The following is a 21,978-nucleotide window of genomic DNA, read 5'->3' as shown; positions in this document are numbered from 1 at the left end:
TCGATAGGCCGGAACCTAGGTACCGTATTAGCTTGGCTTTCATGGTCCGAGGCCCGCTTCGGCCCTTCGTCCGTTGCACTCAGTCTCCCCGCCGTAATGCTCCTCGTCGCAGCAGCGGCCGCTGCCACCGTCGCTATTTCGCACCCTCTTGCCACCAACCTAGCCTCGCGGCTAGGATTCTCCCCCATGCTGGTGCTTTCTTGACGGCTAGGCTCTGCAACCGTACGATGGATAGGGAAGCTTTCGCTCGCGATATACGCTGGGATTGCCTTGCTTCCCGGCGATGGCGTTCCGCCGTATCGCCATTCTTCCTACCAGCGGTCTGTCTCCAGCAACCTTATAGTCTTTATAACTCGGGGACAACGCGGCAGTGCTTGTCCGGGACAGACCCCCCCTCCCCTTCTCCCCCCCCGCGGTTCCTAACTCCGCCGCCACGCGTCTTTCCCGGCGGACGGCCTCGACTAGCCCATGCGCAGGAGCTGACACCATAAAAATCTGCCTGGCGAGGTCTTCTCCTCCCTCCTCGGTTCTCCTCCGCATCTTTCTATTTGGCCGTTGCAAATAGGCGGCCAAAGGAACATTGTGCTAATCTTTCTTTTTCCTCGGTATCTCTTAGTATTCCTGCTGCACCGAAAGTAGGAATGGCCCCCTTCAGCTCGCCCTCACCTATAACGGTTGCTTCCGGTCCCCTCTTTCCCGACCTTCCTATCAAGTGTAACCACGACCTTCCTGCAACACCTCCCCGTGCGCTTTGTACGTGTTATATATTAGGTCGGTCTCTACCCCACGAGGAGGGCAAACTAATTGGTGTACAACAGGGCGTGGAAAGGTATGACAAGGTTCCCTGTGCTGATCTTGCCTGCTTCATCCCCGCCCCTTATCTTCAGCCTTCTAAAACGCCCCCTGTTTATGTCCTTCCTTATTGATGTCCTCCTTTTGCATCAGGCCTCTGCTCTCCCAGGCCTGCTGGGCTTCCTCTGGACCTATCGGCAGGCTTATCTGCCGACAGCCCTAGCTTTCGGCCTCCTATGCCGCCAGCCCTGCCGGACACTTTAGTCCGCGCCGCCCTTGGTGCCTGATCGGAACCCAGCTACACGACACCACTACGCATCTCTTCAACGTCCGTTTACTTACAGCGGCAAGGCTCCTCGCCCTTCCCGGCGAATCTATGTCACCATTGATCTATCCCAAGTGCTTTCACGCTCGACTTCTTCCCTACTCCTTTCTTTCTTGACACTGAGCACTGGTCATTTTCGTGCGCGCGACTGGCCTATCGACCTGCGTTGCTGCACCATGTCTTCCTCTCTACCTCCCATCGATGTGCCCGCACCACACCTTCGAAAGCCGCTCGATAGCCAGAGGGCGCTGGCGGCGAGATGTCCATGGTGTTTTCGTCCAGCCGGATTGCCCCGTTAGATTTGCCCACCAGGACGAGCACCGCATCAAGGGTCTTAACGCCGAGGCCATGGCCCGCGTCTTGCTGCCTCCGCCCGCCTGGCTGCTCGCGATGGGATATGCGCCCTCCGATCGGAGGCCGACGATTCCCCGACATCCGTCTTCTTTAGTCTCAATCTCTCGATTTACGGCCAGCCTATTGATGCCTCAAAATGGACGGAAGAGTGGTTTTCATGAATGGCCGCGTCCACCCTACGCCCTTGCGTGGAGATTGAGCAGCGCGACGGCCTGGAGTCCGACACGGGCGGCACCCTTCTCTATACGATGCCCGCCCTTGTCGTCCGCGACCAAGGCTACCAGCCGTAAGCCGTGCCCTGTTCCCTCGCAAGTGCCAACGAAAAGATACATAGCTAAGGTGGGCCTGAAGCGTTCTTCCAGGCTCTTGGCTATGGACGACTTCCCCTGCGTCCCGCCTATTGTTTCCTTTACCGGCCTTATCGTCGGCACCGGCCACTCCTTGCTCCGGCGGGACCTCCTGCCGGGTCTAGACGCCGCCCAGCTTAACTGTTGCGGCTTTGTCCGCCTTTCTACCTACGTCGCTCCTGGGATGCCCAATAAACTCCCCTTCAGGGCTTCCACCCTTCCAGGTCTTCGTCATCTTCCTATTCGCGCTAACCCCTGGGCCACCTTGTGTAAGAAGATGGCCGAGAGGCGGACTCTCAATTCCAACCCAACGTCCCTTTACTTGCACAGCCAAGGTCGCCGGCCTGCTCCGTCATGACGTTATGCTCTATCCCCCAGGCTCCGACCGGGACAACGTCTTTATTGTCGTCCCGGATTCTTGGACATTTATCGACAAGGCCGCCGCCGCCGTCACCCCAATGACACCACTTCTCTCTACACCACAGAGGCAGCAGGCGTCCTCCCCTTCCGCGGCCTTTCAGGACATGCGCGCTGCCTCTTTGTCTTTGGCCACCCCTTCCTAAACGAGTAAGACAGTTAAATCTTATACTTTAAGTTAACCTACTCCTTAACCCTACCCTGGTTCTATCACTCTTTTTCACTCCGTCCTTAAGTCCCCCCTGTTCTTACTCCATCCTCAATCCTCACGTCTGCCCCTTTTTTTTCTTCCTTAAGTTTTTTTCCCTGTAGTCTTTCGTTCCTCAAGGCTCTTTGCGCAACCCCCGTTGGGTTGCCTCTCCTGTAGTGCAAACCGTGCCTTGAGGAACGAAAGGCTTCTTCTTACCCTGCGAGCCCTCCCCCCCCCCACCAAAGTTTTTTCCCCCCGTCTTTCCCGCCTCCTGATGCCTTGAGGAACGAAAGGCTTCTTGCCTTTGAGGAACGAAAGGCCTTCATTAGCGCGCGGGGAAAAAACGCCAAACTCCGTCCTCCCCCCAAAACGATTGGCTCACGAATTTTCTCCTCTTCCGGTAATCCCGGTAAAAGATCCCTTGTGATTGGTCGTCGGCGCTTCCTTCCTTGCCTGCCTCGTCGTTGGTCGCTGCTGCCCTCCCCCCCCCTCTTTTGCCCGTGATCCTTATGGCCGGCTACTTCCGTTGTCACGTCATCATGTCATTGGCCCCCCGTTTCCCCCTGCGGCGCTTCCTCGTCCCTCATCACGTCGCCCGGCGCCGTCGCCTTGACTCTTCAGCTAACCAGCGTGACGCCTCCTCAACAGTCCTCTCGCTCAGTACCTCGAGCCTGGCCTGTGCGGCAGTCATATCCACGGGAACCCGGTTGCCCACTAAGTCTCTCTCCCGCACCTTGGACACGAGCATGATGCCGTCAAGCGTTCGGCAGCGCGATAGCTGCACGTACAAGCTGTACGGGTCACACTGCGCGGCCACGCGCATTCCATCGATGTTCGTCGTCCGTGTCCCTCGCAGCTCAAGGGCCACGCGCTCCAGCGTCCTGCCCTGCACCTTGTAGTCTGTGCACGCGAAGGCTGCTGCGCACGGCAAACCCTTCCGGCTGACATCGTTCCGCTGCCACGGCCGCTTTCTCTGGCGATATATCCTGACGCTCATCGGCGTCAACAAGATCGTGCCCGGCGGCATGCCGACGAAGTGGAGGTCCCTTGTCGTCGCCGATTCCAAAATTATCCCTGCCGGCGGCCCGAAGTGGATCGTCATGTCGGCTGAGATCCGATGCCCCGGGTACGCCTTGTCGATGATGACCTCAACCGCCGAATAGCTGGCGCCGTTTACCAGCTTCAGCCCCTGATGGGTGTTGTGGTTCACGACGACCGGCATCCCGGGCGCGAACATGAAGACGGCCGGCACCGGGATCTCGCTATCGTCGCCCTGGTTGAGCATCATGATCGCTTCTTCCTCCGTCGGCAGCTCCTCCTTCCACCTGTGCTCGGAGATGAAGATGCGCATCATTGACCGCCGCTGGACCCGGAACGCCAAGCTCGCCTCCATGTTTAGGTTCCACCGGTTCCTATTGAGCGGCGTCACCACGGTGATGCCCGTTTCCCAAGGGATCCGCCTACCCTCCCGGTAGCACCTTGAGTTGAGGAGGTCCAGGTCCGTGCGGTCCTGCACGCCTAGACGGATCCGCTTCAGCAGCCTCTGCAGCTCCCGGTCGCCGGCGGCGCGCATCTGCTCGTCCAGCATGACGACCGTCGTGAACCTCTTCCACAGCGCGTGCGCTTTGTCGTGCTGGTGACGCTGCTCGGCCCTGAACGAGTTGTCCTCGTCCCACGAGATGGCCGCGCTAGGCAGGAGGATCGACCTCTCTTGGACCGGCCGGAACTGCTGAAAGTCTCCGAAGAAGAGGACGATGGGGATCCCCCCGAAGTCTTCCTGCGATCCTCGAAGCCGGCGGAGCTGCTCGTTTACGGCGTGCAGCGTACGCGCTCCGAGCATGCTCACCTCGTCGATGACCAGCACCTCCTTCTCCTGCCAATCCATTCGAGACTGGCCGTGGATGAACCGCTCCGCCTGTTTCGGCAGCCGCACCCCGTCAAGGTCCTTGGCCTTGTTCGCGCCGCCCGCCCCTTGGTCTTTGGTGAACCCGCAGGCGGAGTGGATCGTGATTCCGTTGATCTGCGCTGCGGCAGTCCCTGACGTCGCCGTGATCAGCAGACGATTCGAAATGCTCTTCCTTCTGAACAACTCGACGAGTGCCCCAATGATTCGCGACTTGCCGGTACCCCCCTCGCCGCCGACGAACTGGCACAGCTGGCCGACATCGCCCCTATCCGTTTGTCGCATCAAATCGAGCCGGCGGCATATTAGTAGGAACGCGATTGACTGCCTCTTGTTCAGCGTCAGCCGTGTTGCCAGCTTCCTGCCCGCCGCGAGGAAGGAAGTTGATGGGCCAAGCTGGACGCGCATTCCCGCTTCTGCGTCGCTAGCCGTCTCGTCGGAGTCGGCCATCGTCACTTCGATGTCGTCCTCCCCGAAGCCGGTCATCACCCGCCGCAACGCAACTCGGCGGTCGCTTTCCCGGACCGTGGGTGTGGTTTGTACGCCTTGGATCATTCTCTCCCTCTCCCTCGACGCACTTATCTGCTGCGACTTGATAGCCTTGACCTGATTCTGCGGTGGTAGTGCGGCCCCCGAAAATACCCTCCCTGGCATGCTTATGCGCCTCACCCCTTGCTCGGGAATCACGGTGGCCTCGAGCTCGGCCGTTGAGCACAGCGCCGATTGATGAAACCGACAGAGCTGCTGCATCAACGCCATGAGCTCCGGCGACTTGGCCGTCGCTTGATTCGTGCCCACTGCGCCTCGGACCACGTCGATCAGCCGGGTTGCGTCTCCGATGTTGTTGGGCTGATACGTCGCCGCAGATTCTGCGCCCGCCCCGCCTGTCTCGCCCTCCTCGACGTGTGTGACCGTGGAGTCGCCATCGCCGGATGAGGCCGCCCATTGCTTGGCGTCGCGTTTTGCGTCTTCGGCTGACCGTCGAAGCAGCTGCACGTTGTCGACGAGACATGATATTCTCCGAGCCAGCGCCTCTCGCGCCCGCTCCCAGATGCCATTGATCTCGCCCGTTTCTTCGCACAGGAAGGACTCCCACGGCACGAATAATGCAAGATGCTGCACGGCTGCCCTTGAAAAGGGGGGGCGGATTAGCCTCTCCAATGATGCCTGCCGGGAGAGCAGTTGCTATACACACCTCCGGTGGCACGACTCGTCGTCGTCGTCGTCGCCGAAGTCCTTGCTTAGGTAGCCATCGAGGCAGACGGTAGCATGCTTGCCCGGCCGCCTGAGCACCTGGACCCAGCCTTTTCCTCCCGGCGCCCATCCATCCTCGAAGGCCACCTCCCCCCAGGCCGCACAGCTCGCCGCCTCCTTGCAGATGCGTTTTAGTCTCACGAGCGATATGTAGTCGTATAAGCATAGCCCCCGCAGGAGCTCTCCCCGGTGCTGGTACGCCTCGACGTGGGAGATCCTCAGGCCTGCTTCTTCGACGACGACGACCGACTCATCCAGAATATCGTCTGTGTCCGCCGCGCCACTTGCTTGCCGGAGATGCGGCCACCGTCGAAAGACTTCCCAGTACAGCAGAGATGTGTTCAGGTACGCCCAGGCGCTGCTGTTGGTGAACTCGGCCGGATATCCCAGAAGATGAGCGATGACCTCGACCTGCGAAAGCGGACGGTCCGTGAACACGCGATTCGCCACCCTCATCAAGAACTGTCGGGTCCTGTTCCCCTTGGCGGCGTCGTCGCCAACAGCACCTCCACCGCCGTCCCGTCCTCCATTGCCCGCGCCGTCATCCGTCGAGGCGGCCAGGAGCTCGGCCGCGGCCGCCACACGCTTCCACACCGGGTCTTCCACCTTGGTCGCGTAATTCGTGACATAATATATAAGGGCCATGGTCTTGCGCTGCGTCGCAATGAAGGAAATGTCGTGGTTGTGCCGGAGCCCCACAGCGACGGCCTTGTTCCATCGATTGACCATGCTGTGACTCCTCCGGATCTGCAGCACCCCGTCTGCCGTGATGGCGGTCTTGTCGATCAACCTCCATGGAGCCTTGAACCGGCATAGATTCCCTTTCCGCGCTCCTTTGCCCAAGGAATACTTGACACAGGTCGGGCTATGCGTGTGAACCTGTGTCGCGCCGGCACAGAAGTTGGCCTCCTCGTCAAAGGCGGCCGAAAACTGCTCGGTGTTGTTCAGCAGGGAGGAAATATCGGCTGTCACAGATCGCTCCGCTTGCACGGCGCAGAATCCTTCCTGGTCCAGATCCTATGTTGCACGTCAGCCTGGCCCCGTTTGTCCATCGGACGAGCAATTCAGGCCATCGGTGACACATCCTAGGTACGCTTACCTCGGAGAAGACACTATCGACGTATCGCATGATTCGCTCGCGATACGCCGCCTGATCCTCCCCGTGGATGTCGGCCAGCATCGAGCTGAGATGCGCGTTTCCCTGCAACCAGAGCAAGCCGTGGACATGAAGCGCCCCTCGTTCGTTGGTCTCCACGGCGCCGTAGTACTTGCTGATGCGCCCGAACACCGACTCTGCCCCGACTTTCACGTAGTGATCGAAGAACAGCTTCATCTCCCGGTGGAAGAATACGGCGGAGCTCATGGGATCCGATATCGCCAGCCGCGTCCGCTTGTACGCACTTCCAAGGCCTTCTAGGAACTCCTCGGCCGCGTCGGGATCGCGAGTGCGGTATGCCGCCAGTCGCAGCTTCACCGGGTTCGTAATGTCATTCGGGTTGATGGTGAACCAGATGGCCGGCACGCCGTAGCCAACGATGAGCGACTGGATTTTCCGCCGCATATTGAGCCGGACCTCCCTGGACATGGGCTGCCGGTGGCCGTACAGCGACAGGCTCCTGAGAAGCTCCTTCACGCCATCGTCGGTCGTCTTGCCCGAGCTCTCCAACTCGACCCTCGCCGCGGCTAACCTCTCTGCGGTCATCGAGCGAACAATGCGTTCTACCATGCGGAAGTTCCTCCTCGTCACACTCAGCATGCTAACGCGGCGGTTCCGCGATCGCACCCCCATGTTGAAGACAAGAAATGCAAAGATGTGGTGCAACGCGAATCGGCCACCATGGCGCCGGAGCACTATGTCGGCCCACACCCGAAGGTTCAAGCTTCGAGAGGATACGGAGTCTCGCGCAGCCGCCTCTGCCTCGACAGCCCTACCTCGCAAGTCGGCGGTGGCCTTCCCGACCTCGACCATGGTCTCTTCAAGCAGCCTTGGTCCCCCAACGCCAAATGGGAACAGGGTCGGGAACGTTCGGGCGAAGAAGAACGTCTCGAAGGAATCGGCGAATTCGTCCCCCCGCGAGACTCGGATGTATGGCTCACAGCCATCGTTGCCACGCCCCCGAGCCCCCGCCGCCGAGCATCCGACCCACGTTCTCGGGCCTGCACGGCTCTCGTCGGCACCCTCACCAATGGCGTCGCAGGCAAACCGCAGCTTCTCGACATCTACCACGCCTGGCGGTCCGTCCAGTGCAAACATGGCAGAGGACGTCACCTCGTTGATCGCTGGAACGTTCTGATCAGGGCCAGCGCCAATTCCAACGCGATCCGCACCTTCTTCGTTAGGCCCCTGCCCTTCAGCCTCGCCGTCTGTCTCTTGCCTTTGGTTGAGCAGCGCGAAGAGTTGGTCGATCTCTACCGACCCCTCGTCGTCCATGGCGCGCTCCGTGGGCGGCACAACGTGTGCCGTTCGCGTCTTCTCCCATGCAGACGGCTCGTTCCGCTCCATGCGATCGTACACCAACGCCGGCACCCCGTGAATCGGGTCACCCCAGCTCTCCATTTCCGCCGCGTCGATCTCGATCTCGGCGTAGTGGGGGTTGTTCCTCTTCAGCCAAACAAGCGCCCTCCCCACGACCCGCCGCCTCACCGACAACAGACTCGACAGGTCGCTCGGTGCCGGCTTCTCCGCGCCCTGCCACGAAACATGGATCTCGTCCAGTGCTTGCAGAAGAGGGTGCGGGAGCACTTTAGTTGCCAGCTCCTGCACGTTGTTCGGAAACACCGTGATGTGGCCCTTGACATGCCTCGGATACCTCACGGCCTGCCTCTGCCCGCCCGGGATGCTATACCTCGTGACAACCCCGTAACACGAGTTCAGCGAGATGAGCTTCTCTTCGACCGGCGTGAGTCCCTTAAGCTCATCGGGGAACATGTGCTCACAGCCAAGGCGACTGTGAAGATGGGCCGCCGGCGACAGGCTCCCGCGCGCCAGGCATCGGCCACACTCGGCACACGCCGACACGGACTCGCCCTCGCGAAAGCAGCTCCGGCATGAAAATGGGGAGCGACCGCCCTTTGGGACGCAGCTTGACACCCATTGACCCCATGTAATCTCCCTCAAGTCTTTTCTCGTACACTTGCGGTAGCACAGCATGCAGGTCCGTATCGGCAGCGTGCTCGCATCGTGGAACGCCTGATAAAAATCTCGCACCGTCGACACCTCCCTCTCGCGCGGTATTGGCTTGCACCACATCTGACTGTTGGACAAGCTCTCCTTCATGGCAAAGTCTTCCTCCAAAACGCGCAGCACAGTCGCCAGCTCTTCCGCCTGCAGCTCCCGTCTCCTCCCCCTTCCGACTCCACTTCGAACCTCTTTTCTCGGGCGCCCGTCCCTGCTAGGAAGACGGCCTCTCTTCTGCCGCCTCCGGGGTTGCCCCGGATCCGTGATTTCCTCTCTGGTCGGCTGATTCGCTTCTTCACAGGCCGTCGGATCCGCCAGCTTTGGCGACGACTGTCCGACAACGGGCGCATCCCCCCCCGACACGCCCTCCGGCTCGTGGCGAAGCCGTAATTCAATGAGTCTCTGCCCCTTCCGGTACTCTCTTCGACCCTGCTGGGGCAAACGCTGCCGGTCAAACAGCACGGGCTCCGCAACCTCCGCCCGCGATGAGCCGCCCACCTCCCTTTGTTGCAGCCTCCGTCCGCTCGGCGAAGCGTCCGCTGGCTCTGCCGCGTCATCGTCCACACCCGCGTCTGCACCACTATTCCCCACAGGAGACGGCGACCCCGGATGTTGCGCCGTACCTGCTGCGTTGGAGACGCCCCTGCGGCTCGGTACTCCTTTTACCCGCCAACTCCGTCCCCGGCGGCGCTTGGGCAAACCAGACGCAATCGCTGCTGCTAATTGCTCGTTTTCTCTTAAGCTGTCGAATACCGGTTCCTTGGGCTGGATAGATCGAAGCTTCGGTACCTTTTTCGAATGAACACTCGAGACATCGCCAGCCGCCGCCGTAACACGCTGCTCCTCATCTTCTGGACCTCCCTTCTGAGGCAAAAAGGGCCGATGAAGGCGCGGACGATCAGGGTCCGCTCCCCCCATACCTCCACGTTCCCTAGGCAACAGGAGCCTCGGAAGCGGACCCAGTGGCCGATGTTGCGAGGAACGTTCGCTGCTAACCGTATTATGGAACTTCCGTCCTCTGTTTGACCGCAAACCGCCTCGTGGCGGTCTTCTCGGCAACGACCTCGCAATTGCTTCCGCATACTGTCTCCATGCGGTGTCGTCAACCGCAGGTGTCATAGGCTGAATCGGCCGGAACGTTGATGCCGCATTCCACCGTGATTCGTATCTTGGCAACCGTCCCAGTCTCTCCCTCCGTGCTCTGTGCCCCCTTTCAGAAGCTGCCACCGCATCCACGCCGGCCCCTGTCGCACCATCTCCGAGCCCCGAACCCGACCGGCTCACTTTCCCACCCTCTTCTCCATCCTCGACCGACAACGAACAGGCTCCAGGGTGAGTAACGGCCTCGCTTAGCTTCCCTGCAGGACTGTCCGCCATGCTGCTGCCTCCTCGACGTCGACTAGCGTAGATTGGCAACAGGCCATGAAGCTTTGGCTCCGGAGCACTTCCACTTGGATAATCTCGCTTGTTGACGACACTACTTCTTCCGAATGGGAAGCTTCCTAACGATCACTACTCTCTCATGGCCGTGGCGTTTCTTCCCTTATAATGCTTCCTATGGTACCGAGGCGATGCAATACTACCCCTTTATAATCCCCCCATTACCCTCCCTATGTGCGTCCACCGTCCCGACCCTCGGCTCGTCTCCACATGCGACCTGCTACCCCAACTTTGTCAAAAGCGGCCCCTCCCTCGCCGTGCTCTCTTTTGCGCACTCCAGCGAATCCCTGGCTACTGCCAACCTCCGGCGCATGGGGGTGGCCGCGCCAACCGCCTGCCGCACAATTCAAACAATACTCCCCAGCCCTTCCAACACCATCCTACCCACCTTGCGCATCAGTTTCTCCATCGGTATCTGCCAATCCGCCTCGTCGAGCAACAGCCAAAAGGCTGCCGGCGATAACGTGTCCATGATGTCCCTCGTGCAGCCGGATTTCCCGTCTAGGTTTGCTCCCTCGCCAGCACCAATGTCGCATCAACGGCCTTAATGCTAAAACGATAAACCAGAATCTCCCTGCGTCTCCTCTTGTAGTCGCTGGGCACCGGAGTCTCGACTTGCAAAAACTCTTGGAGACTTCTCGTGACCAACTCGCATCCTCCTCAGATCGACCCCACATATCCCCCCCTTCACCGTGTCTCAATAGTAGACTCGACACGGTCGGCACCCGCCTCGCTACGCCGCGTAGGACCGATTCAGTGCTTCAACTGTCAAGAGATGGGACACAAGGCGTTTTCATGCAAGAAGCCGCAAAGATGTGGCAGATGCGCGAAAGCAGAACATCACCACAGAGAATGCAAGGAGACAGTGCCAAAGTGCGTGCCCTGCGGTGGACCACACGAATCGTACAGCCGGAACTGTCGGGCGCGGAACCCTGGGGATGAGACGCAGGCAGCGTCTGGCCCTTCGGACTAAGCAGCGGAAGTGAGAATCCACTTAGGATCGATTATGGCACTAACCTTCAACAATACTAACACACAGGTATTCGACTTCGGATTTCGACAGACCGCGCTTCAGCTGCTGAAGGTAGGACGCTGAACACTTGGAGAAATTGGCCTTCAAGCAGGCCTGTCACGGAGAGAGTAGCGGCGAGGTTGGTGTAGCGTATGCTGACCCGTGGGGCTTAAGGTGTTACGCATTAATGTATTGAAATGTCAGTAGCTTTTACGTCTAGGCCCTATAGGAGAAATCCTCCGGGTGAAATACACATACATACACACACCCGCCTCGCTCAGCCGCACGCAATGCCCATCCAACTACCGACGACCGCCAAAAAAGGGAACCCTGCAATACTACCATAACCTCTTTCTTTCTTTCGCTCTCATTCGTTATTGCCCGCCTTTGCTATCTACTCCATGGAAACGATGACACCCAAGGGTACTACTGGACTTTCTTTTTCCGCAGACTGCCCACCCTAACCTTACCGTTCGCCGACCGCCGATTTCTCCCAACATAACCGTCACCCCTACTCAACTTCCAACCCCCGGCTGCCTTCTTTACTCACGACCACAGAAACGGATGGCCGAGACTGTTCGGGACACCTTGCCAGCTCATTCCCGCAAACCCCCGCCTCTGACCTATCACCTGCGTAACATTCACTGACTCTTAAGTCTCCCCGACCCTAGCCGCGAACCCTCTTTCGACCAGCAAGAAAGCCCGCTTTATAGGATGCCTACCTCTACTCTGCGTAACCCCTCCTTTACACTTCTACGGTGACCACATCTGCCATGTTCTCACGATGTCGGCCTCCCAGCTCGACATCGATAGCTCGTCCTCCCCGCGGCAACCTCTTGACAGCCAGAAAAATGCTGGCGCCGACATGTCTATGATGGCCTTTGTCCAGCCCGGCTGTCCGTCTAGGTTCGCCTACCAGAATGAGCATCGTATCAAAGGGCTCAACGCAGAAACCCTAGCGAGAGTCTTCCTTCCGACGCCCTTATGGCTGTCGACTCCAGAGTACGCAGCAATCCGGTCAGATACTGACAGTCCATCGACCTGCATCTTCTTCAGCCTTAATATTTCCATATACAACCAACAGATAATCCCCTCCGAATGGACTGAGCAATGGTTCTTTATGGTCGGCCGTGTTCATCCCTTTGCCCTGACGTGGGAAATCGAGCGACGTGATGGCTTGGAGTCGGACGATGATAACATCACAGAATACACCGTCCCCGCGCTTATAGTCCGCGATCACAGCTACCAACCGTAAGTCTATTCTCCAAACCTCTCTGTCGCCACTACCCTCCCTGACGATATCCGCAGAGTCGTCACTCGCACCCTCAACTCGGTGGGTGCTTTCCCAACGATACAACCGATTGTCTCCTTCACGGGACCTGTCATCGGCTCCGGCCGCGACCTCCTGCATGGAAACTCGGCTGCGGCCCTTGACGACAGCCAGCTGAGGTGCTGCGGCTTTGTCCAACTCTCCACCTATATTTGTCCTGGGATTCCCGGCAAAACACCCTTCAAGGGCTTTCACCCCTTCCAAGTTTTCGTCATCTTCCCCGTTCACGCCAATCCTTGGACCTCTCTATGCAAGAAGATGACCGAGAGGCACGACAGCCAATTCCAGCCGAACGCTCTCTTCACTTGTACGGGCAAAATCACCGGCTTACTGGATCACCAGATCATGAAACATGCCCCGGCTTTCGACCAAGACTATATCTTCATCGTCGTCCCCGATACGTGGACTTTCCTCGACAGGGCCATGTCCAACCAGGCTTCTGCGACACAACTACTACCGACGACACCCAAGGGCAGGGTCGGCAATCCCTCGGACTATAGCGATGCGTTGGCAAGGTTTACATCTACCAAAAAGCGCAAGGCCGCCCAAACCCCCGCCTCCCCCACGCCGCCTGCATCTAGCCCAGTCAATCCCCTTATACTGACATCAAGTCGGTCATTGCCCGATCCCTACCAAACCCCAACCAAGAGACCGCGACTTTCTCCCGAAACTTCCACCATAATCACCGCCTGTGATGGTCAAGACTCCGCCAAATCCGACACTTCCTCCTTTCTGTCCCCGGAAGACCCCGCAGAGTCAGAGACGGACACCGAACCATTCAATCACCCAGGCACATCCGCCTCTGGCTCTATCAGACCTCCCGCGTCCATCTCTTCCCGACCGCTCCGCGCCCGACGTCCGCCCAAGAATTTTCTATAAAGCAACAAACGAAACAATACAACATGACAACATGTTTCATTATCCTCAAACTCAAGTGCCAAAGGCTCGAATAACACAGTCTCTTCTCTTGTTCTCCTTTTCACAAAGACAATCGAGTCAAAACTTCCCCAATATACTCCTTATTTTGATTATATCTACGACTTATAGCACCTGTAAATCCTCTGAGCCTTCCACTCGCCCAGACATGCATTACCCACCCACATATCTCTTCAACCCTGCCGTCTCTCTACGCCCTTTGCACCTTTGCAAAGAAAAATCTCCCTCCAGCGGCCTAGCCTGCCTCCCCTCCGCTCTGTCTCGGTTTCACTCACGATAATGCTCTACGTCTCTCACCCTATCTCGTTTCTCGACCTCACTCGTCTTCCTGTCTTCCTTTCACTTCTCCTGTCTCCCTTTCACTTCTCCTGTCTCCCTTTCACTTCTCCTGTCTCCTATCTCCTATCGCCAACTCTCTCCTGTCGCCAACTTTCTCCTGTCGCCAATTTCGTTCCGAAAGGCGTCTTTGCGCGAGCCGCGGCTGGCGAGCCTTCCACCCGTATTGCGTCCTACTAATTCAGCCCGAAGGGCGTTTATTCAGTCAAAAAGAAGAGCATAAACCCTGTTCTGATTGGCTACTTGGCCTCCCCTGTCCTCAACTCGTGAACGAATTGGTCGGCTGATAACGCCACCAAATGAAGGCCCACCACAAACCCCTGAGCGTTGACTAGGTAACTAGCGAGCTCTCGAGAGCTCGCCGACAGCTTTCAGTTGTTCTTTTCTTCAACGCAATCAATTTGTTGGTTTATACGCACGCTTCTACTTCCCTTTCCCGTCGAATCTGTCGAACCCATCGAGTTGCTAACGGTGTCTAGGTTCGCAAATCACATCCGCAGCCGGCCTACCCGGGCAGGTAGTGCAGTTTCCTCCCAGATCATTCAGATCTGAGCCGACTACCTCAAAGACACTCCCTATCGAGCTCCACCACGGTCTCGGACCTCTCAACCGTCAGACAGCTCTGCTAGCATCACCAAGCCCTCGCAAAGCCTCCTGCCCGAGCGATATCTAGCAGTCAAAGTGGATAAGAGGTGGATATATATACGGTCAGATGGAGAACGATACACCCCCGGCAGTCCGCAACTGTCGTACTTGCAAGCAAGACCTGCCCGAAGTCGAGTTTCGAAGCGTCAAGGACCCTACAAAGTTTACAAGAGAGTGTGCCAACTGTAGGGCACGCCGAAGGAGCGGTTAACCGAATCCCGAGCCGTCCTTGCCGCCATGCGGAATATCGCCTCGAGGCCATCGCCACGCAGAGCCACGAAGAGGACCGACGCAGTAGCTAACCTGACGCCTCCAAGGCGGACTGCACCAATACCTGCGTCTGCGAACGGCTTACGGCCTACGACGCCTGATTTACTCCGTTGCCTGGTGCCCGCGCCCTCGAGAATGCTTAGACCTCCGCTGAGGCCTTCTACCCCAAGCATTGTCGAGGGACTTTCCCCTATCCCCCCTACCCCTGGCCTGCCAACAGTAGTTCTGGGCACGCCGATTCAAGACAGTGCTTCTACAGCTCCTGTTGTGCAAGGCACTCCTATACCACAGGAATCGCTTCCTACCACTCCTTCATTATTGCCACAGGGTCATCACCGCGGCCGGTATACTCGTCAAGGCACACAGCCTCAAGTGCGACTGTTTGATCAGAGTATTGATCCGCCTTTTACAGGTGACCTTAACTTGCCTGCCCTCAATGAGGAAGATCAGGCCCTTGTGCGGGAGTTCTATACCGCCCTGAATGACGACAAGATGCACAGTTGCACTCGCTGCCAGGAGCGTTGGTTTGATATGAAGCCAAACCGCTTAAAAATATGCAGCCGCTGCATCGGTCGAGACAGGAAGAAAGCCCCTAACGAGCCCTACTTCTTTAGCGCCGCGAATAACCTTGACTTCGGGAAGTCCCGGCAATCTACCTGATCTAACGATGGTCGAGGAGATGCTCATTGCTAGGGTTCACGTACACGTCAAGGTCCTACAAGTGCGCGGCGCTCAATACAAATATCGAGGCCACGTTGTCCACTTTCTTCGCAACGTTGGTAGGCTATTTGAAGAGCTCCCAGTGCTACCGCAGGAGCTAGATATCGTGCTCCTACGGCCTCCTAATATGGAAGGCGACCCTCACTTCCAGCAACAGTTTGCTCGCGATTTCCGGGTACGCCGTTCATGCCTATTGACCTGGCTGCATTACCTGCAGTGCCACCACCGGGCTATCGCGATATTGTCGTGAGCCAGGATCGCCTGCACCGGCTTCCTCTTGATGGAAGTATAGTGGGTTCCATTGCAAGCCAAGTGGCTGACATACCTGACGGCGAGGTCCCCCAAGGCCCCGTTGAGGAGGCTATGGATGAGGATCCTAGCGATGCCGACGCATCAGCGATCCCGAATTTGCAGGTTACCGATACCGAATTGAACGCCTTGCAGTCTAGATTTCTCAACGGTACCCCTGACCCTGAGCGTATGGCTGATCTGGAGTACATGCCGCGTAGCGCGCAGGCTCACCACCAGATGCCATTGCCTTCCATTCGCAGGACCCCCATCAACGAGTTCAACCGTTCCCAGCCGCTGTTAACGCTCGCGTTCCCCACCCTCTACCCTGACGGCAAGGCCGACTTCGTGGAGCCTCGCCTACGGAGCATCACGTACCAGGACTACCTTGGCCATGCGATGAGATGGCGTGATGGACGTTTTGCCCGCCATAAGACGTGGCCTTTCGTCGCCCTCAACACGCTGTTACGCGCGCAGGTCCGAAAGCGAAGTGACTACTTTGTCAGGCAACGCGACAGCCGCCGCCAACCCCTTACACGCGCTGACCTAGAGGAGGCGATGGCTGAGCCTGACGAGCCGGAGGCTCAGGCCCTGATCCAGTCGATCACGCGCCAAGCAGCGGTAATCAGGGGAACCCGACCGTATTGGTATAAGCAAAGGAAGGAGTTGGAAGCATATGCCTATAATCTAGGCAGGCCCGGCCTCTTCGCTACTGTAAGTGCAGCTGATTACCACTGGGAATCCCTATACCGTCATATGCCTCGATTCGACGAGTGGCAAGCAGCTCCCGAGGCGGCGCGGATTGCTCTGTCCCGGCAACTGCTGCGAGACAACGCCCACATCGCCGCTTACCACTTCCATAAGCGCTATACATTGCTTAGGGCTATTGTCCTGAAGCGGAAGTTCAACCTAACGGACTTTTGGGGTCGGTACGAGTGGCAGGGCAGGGGTTCCAGTCACCACCATGGCCTATATTGGCTAAGTGGCCACCCAGACTTGGATCCTGACAATGATCGGTCCCGAGCGATTCGCCCGTATCTGGGGATATTACATATCTGCTATCAACCCGGAGCCTCGGCGCATACAGGCACCCGGAGAAGGAAACCTCTGATCATTAATCTGTTGCAACACCCCCTTACCGTTCAATTCCTATCGATGATAGTCAACCGCGTGCAACGCCACCACTGTAACAACTACTGTATGCACCTCAGCAAGCATACCAAGCAGATGGAGTGCCGCTTCGGATTTCCTCACGGCCAGCGCCTACTAGCCTCCTTGACAAGGCTCCTCACTCTAAGCACTGGAGCTTTAGGGCGCGCGGAACGATGGCCAGATTAACCACTATAACCGCTTGCTTACCGTTGCGTGGCTAGCCAATACAGATGTCTCGCCCTGCACGAGTCTACAGCAGGTGATCGACTACGCAGCAAAATACTGCTCCAAGTCAGAAAAGAAGAGCGATTCTTTTGCCCAGATTGGGAAGGCCCTGATGCCCCGGGTTAAGGACCACAACCCCCTGATTTCCTTTACGTCAAAGCTACTAAATCAGCTAGTTTCTGAGCGGGATTACTCGAAGCAGGAGGTTTGCCACTTGCTCCTCGGCCTGCCGTTACAGGAGGTTCCTGGTACCTGCCTATACGTTGACTGCCGTAATTCTGATAGGCATTCCGCTACCTCCGCATTGACGGCGATGAGGTTGATGAGGCACCCAACGTCTACGAGAAGTACAGTCAACGCCCAGAAGCTCTAACGGACCTCACTTACGTCTCCTTCCTCAAATTCTGGAATTTCCGCTCTAGAGACCCTTCCAAGTGGAAGCAATGGCAGCCAGGCAACGTCCACGGCAGGCCCCGTGTGTTGGTTTACTTTCCTCGCTATCAGGCTGATCCAGAAGGCCAGCAGTGGCCAGACTACTGCCGTGTAAAGCTGACTTTAAATCACCCACATCGCCGGCTCGATGAGCTCCTCACTTTCGACGGCCAGCTTTTTAGTTCCCACGTTCAGGCCTTCTCCTATTGTTGGCAGCATCACAGTCACGATGATGACCATTACGGCCAGCCAAGTGAGGCTCGATTACAGCCTCAAGAGGATCAATACGAGGCTCTGCCTGTGGAGGAAGAATTTGATGACGAAGACTGGATTCGCCTGGCTGCCCTTTACCTGACCACCCCTTACCCAGGAAGACCTTGACATACTTGGCCACCGCGATATCGACGTCAATTACGACTGGTCCCGGCATGTGGGTACTTATCCGGAGCTTCGAGATGGCTACTGGAAAGACCTTATCGCTAGCCACTCCGTAGCCAACAATGTGGAGGTCCTTGGCCCTCACTGGCGTGATGAGCTGAACCCACAACAACGGCTCGTGTACGACACATTCATAGGTCACTTCCAGGCGCAAAATCCTACTCAAATCCTTCTTCACGTTGATGGTGGTGGTGGCACAGGCAAGTCATTCCTTATCAAGGTGCTTTCCTCCCATCTTCAGGCAGCCGCCCTACCGAATCCTAGCCCAATTTGCCGCGTGGCGCCAACAGGCGTTGCGAGTAACCAGATACAGGGTAGCACTATTCATTCGTTGCTACGCCTCCTGTGGGTGGTCCTTTACCGACCTTCCCCAACCGACGCAGCCGCCCTTCAGTCCCGCCTACGGCACGTGAAATACCTCGTTATCGATGAAAAGAGCATGCTAGGGCTTGAGCAGCTCGCGCGGATCGATTCCCGTTTGCGACAGGCCTTTCCACAGCGCAAAGTCGAGTTCTTTGGTGGTGTGAGCGTCTTGCTTGTGGGCGATTTCTTCCAGTTGCCACCAGTCCGGCAAAAGCCCCTGTATTCGACGAGAACCGGCCTGTCCTCGTTGGAAAGGAAAGGGCAGGTAGCCTACCGGTTGTTTGACCGCACTGTCTTCCTGATCACGGTACAGCGCCAGGTTGGCGATGATCAGGCCCAGTTCCGTCAGGCGTTGCAGGAACTGCGTGAAGTCAAGTTGTCTATAACGTCCTGGAACCTCCTTAGTAATCGGGTACAGGCTAGGCTAATGCAGGGTGAGGTTGACAGCTTCAGTACCGCTTTGCGGGTGTATTTCAAAGGCCCGGGTCAACGAATACAACCACGAGCATATGGTGCACCTCAACGCCCCGGCAATACAGGTGGAGGCAAAGAATCAGGGCAAGGGCGCGGGACAGGCACCAAGCGACAATGCTGGCAATCTATCTAACAAGTTCCCTGTTGCCAAGGGCGCCAGGGTAATGCTCACTACTAACCTATGGCAGCCAGCTGGCCTAGTTAACGGTGCTCAGGGTACTGTATACGATATCGCCTGGAACGCAGGCGCCGACCCATTGGAAGACCCCCCAGCCGTTATCATGGTGGACTTTGACAGCTACGACGGACCGTCATATCTAACAACTAATGAGGGCAGGAAAATCTCACCCATCCTCCCAGTCAGGCGTGATTTCCTAGTGGGCAACGAGACCTGCGCTCGCACGCAGTTTCCCCTGACGGTGGCTTTTGCTATCACTGTTCACAAATGCCAGAGCCTAACGAAGGATCAAATAGTTACTGACCTCGCTTCACGCGACTTCCAGGCCGGTATTAGCTATGTTGCTGTATCACGGGTTACGTCGCTGCAAGGCTTACTCCTTGAGGCGCCTTTCGATCGTCAGAGCCTCTATAACCACGCGCCGACGGAAGGTTATGCGCATTTCCTACGTATTGCATTCACGGCTAACTATGAGATAGGGATGAAGATGCGCCTCGCTGACCAAAAACGCCGTCAGGCTCAACAGCTTACCGATGCGCCGTATCCACCACTTTATCTTGACTAAACGTCGTCTTCCCTAAGCTACAGGAAAGGGGCGGTGAGGTATAGGGTATATAGCTAGACTGGGCCTGCTAGGAAGCGTTTTAAATAGCTGGTTGGCCGCTGCAGGCGAAAGGGGGGTTTCTAGGGGCCCTCCTTGGGAAAGCCGAATTGCAGGTATACGATGTTCAGCCTTCGGGCTGGATATTCAGCCGTTAAGCCCATTGCCTTGGCAACTTAACAGCTGTTCGACGTATTTTAAGATTTCTCATCATTTGCTTTTGACACGATCGAACCAGACTTAAGACGAGCAGTCCGGACTAATAGTGTAAACGGTTTGCACTATTAAGAACCCTGAGCTGGTTGTGTCGTGAAAACGGGTTAACGATCTAAGTCCGAAGGTTACCTAGTCGGGCTGACTCTAGCAAAGGTGACTGAGAAGGATGAATAATGTCGTTGGTAAGCGGTGGTATCGAACCTTCTAGATGACAACGTCATCTAGGCGGCCTGGGTGGCGACATCGCCACCACAAGGCAGCCACAGGTGACGGGAACTATAAGAAGTCACTTTTTGTTAGAGAGGAGAAAGAATCTAAGGACAAGGAACTTAATCTATTCATCACTTGCACCCTCTCTTCGCGAGAGGTTGACGTTATACGGAGTCTTGGCTGCTTCTAGGCTCTTGTTGGGGCTTGGAGTATTCTTGTCGCCGTGATCGTTACTAACTTTGTCAACCTGAACTTATAACCGCGATAATACCCCGTTTAGGTCGAACGGAAAGAGGCCTATTGCTATAAATCCGCTTTAGATATTCGACGGCGAAAGTGCTTATCGGCGAGCCTCTAAGTATATAGGAAGGAAGTCCTATTTGTCGATATAATGGATCCTAGCGAGTATTTTCTCTTAAACCTTCCGGCCGTATATTGTTTTTAACGGCGAGAAGCACCCGACATTAAGAGGCTATAAGAGATGCGAGGAATATGTGTTACGGCCAGGCACATACGAGCCTTGACGGCTATAAAGATGTATTGGCACTATGAACGAAGACTCAAAGCTAAGGAGCAAGAAAGAAAGACTAGACTACACGACCGAGCTGGCCCTTATGTGCATATGCACGAGGTTACCTCAGCAGCGCTCAGGTAAGCACGAGGTCGCACGTGGGCACGTGATGCTGCTTGGGCACGTGACACTGGTGAGGTTCTGCGCTGGTGTCTCTACGCTGGCGCGCAGGGTCGTGACAATATGTAGGCATTTGCAGTACCACGATAGAATTAGCCGTATAGTACTTGTCAAATTCCGGCCTAACGTAGCTGCCGTGCCCGTCGAGAATAAGAAGTCGATGCGTACTAACTATACGGCGCCGTATATTCGGATCAAAGACTTTTGCCTTAATATCGCCGTGGCGGCCAATAAACTTCCGCACCTAGTTTTCCCCGATAGGATCTTTGCCTCGCTCGGAAAGCAATAAGTTGGCCATCCGATAAGTGTAAGCTACTATCGGCGGCATCCCTCGCTCGTCCATCGACAAGATCCATTATACCAGGGCAGTCTCTTCCGTCCCCGTCAACTTTAGGTTATTCATCTAAGCGTCGCGTCGGCGAATGACACCGCGCAGTCGATTAGATACTGTCGATTAAGGGACGTCGTATGCGGCCGCAGCCTTGCGGGTACTTTCGAATTGGCCCTGCTGATAGGCCCTGACGGCGAGCAGGACCCGTTCTTCGCGTGGAACCGATTGGTCTCCCGTCGCCGTCATCGTGCTCGGCTTGTCTTGCCATAAGTGTGGGTCGCGGCGGTGGGGAGTTTTTCTGACCGAGTAGGGGGTCTGACCGGGAAGGGTGTGGATTACGTTACATGGGCACCCGGGTGCCCAAATTACGTCAGCCGCTATACAACCACTGTAAAGCGCTGTAACTTTAGCGCGTTTGCGCTTAATCCTAGTGTGTGCGCCAACCGAAGGATCAGACGATACAAGTGCTGCAAGACAGTTTTTTACAGACGATATTGCACCCGCGAAACGTTCATGGTATTCTACACTTTGACAACGATACATCTGTCTGCGTTACCGTCTGCTGAATGCAAGAGTTCTTGTTCGCGGCTGTCCTCTTCAACCCTTTGCCAGATCTCTTTCAAACCTTTTCTCTTACCGTATTCGCAAGGGGTTGCCCCCCATCTCCTCAGCGACTTGAGCTTCGATGCGCTCGTCCTCTGCTTTGCTCCAATCCAGATACGCCATCATCTCTTCTTTCGTCCAATTTCTTGACCCCGTCGAAGTGATACAACGTTTGGACATCTGTTTGTAGTCCAAACACCACTTATAGTTCTGCTTGTCATATCCTTGTGGAAGCCCCATTGCGCTACGGTATTGTTGGTTCGCCTTGACGCTCCCGGCGGGCTGTGCCGCGTACCATGCGCCTCTTGCGGCCACGTATCGTCGATA

General features: G+C 56.8%; 4 protein-coding genes across 4 annotated transcripts; 3 read left to right on the top strand and 1 right to left on the bottom strand.

The window, feature by feature from the left end:
• Positions 1-1,632: 1,632 nt before the first annotated feature.
• Positions 1,633-2,381, top strand: HRG_03337 (uncharacterized protein; the record flags this gene model as incomplete). Its single annotated transcript, XM_044861808.1, has 3 exons — positions 1,633-1,757; positions 1,834-2,042; positions 2,149-2,381. The coding sequence occupies 3 exons, from the start codon at positions 1,633-1,635 to the stop codon at positions 2,379-2,381; spliced, it is 567 nt and encodes a 188-aa protein (XP_044722834.1).
• Positions 2,382-3,011: 630 nt separating this feature from the next.
• HRG_03336 (PIF1-like helicase domain-containing protein) lies at positions 3,012-8,511 on the bottom strand (the record flags this gene model as incomplete). The annotated part of the gene is made up of 6 exons (XM_044861807.1): positions 3,012-3,380; positions 3,459-4,077; positions 4,132-4,940; positions 4,998-5,457; positions 5,524-6,599; positions 6,682-8,511. 6 exons carry the CDS (start codon positions 8,509-8,511, stop codon positions 3,012-3,014), a joined length of 5,163 nt encoding a protein of 1,720 aa, XP_044722833.1.
• A 3,485-nt stretch (positions 8,512-11,996) lies between these two features.
• HRG_03335 (uncharacterized protein) lies at positions 11,997-13,421 on the top strand (the record flags this gene model as incomplete). The annotated part of the gene is made up of 2 exons (XM_044861806.1): positions 11,997-12,463; positions 12,521-13,421. 2 exons carry the CDS (start codon positions 11,997-11,999, stop codon positions 13,419-13,421), a joined length of 1,368 nt encoding a protein of 455 aa, XP_044722832.1.
• Positions 13,422-15,396: 1,975 nt separating this feature from the next.
• HRG_03334 (PIF1-like helicase domain-containing protein) lies at positions 15,397-19,564 on the top strand (the record flags this gene model as incomplete). Its single annotated transcript, XM_044861805.1, has 18 exons — positions 15,397-15,508; positions 15,607-15,624; positions 15,667-15,695; positions 15,786-16,378; positions 16,433-16,662; positions 16,721-16,824; positions 17,050-17,355; positions 17,400-17,461; positions 17,537-17,589; positions 17,632-17,657; positions 17,742-17,799; positions 17,921-17,980; positions 18,122-18,184; positions 18,230-18,759; positions 18,827-18,982; positions 19,037-19,180; positions 19,274-19,430; positions 19,479-19,564. 18 exons carry the CDS (start codon positions 15,397-15,399, stop codon positions 19,562-19,564), a joined length of 2,787 nt encoding a protein of 928 aa, XP_044722831.1.
• Positions 19,565-21,978: the final 2,414 nt, after the last annotated feature.

This window comes from Hirsutella rhossiliensis, assembly GCF_020360975.1.
Source record: "Hirsutella rhossiliensis strain HR02 chromosome Unknown scaffold00003, whole genome shotgun sequence".
Lineage (NCBI taxonomy): Eukaryota > Fungi > Ascomycota > Sordariomycetes > Hypocreales > Ophiocordycipitaceae > Hirsutella > Hirsutella rhossiliensis.
This window is presented reverse-complemented; position numbering and strand designations above follow the sequence as displayed.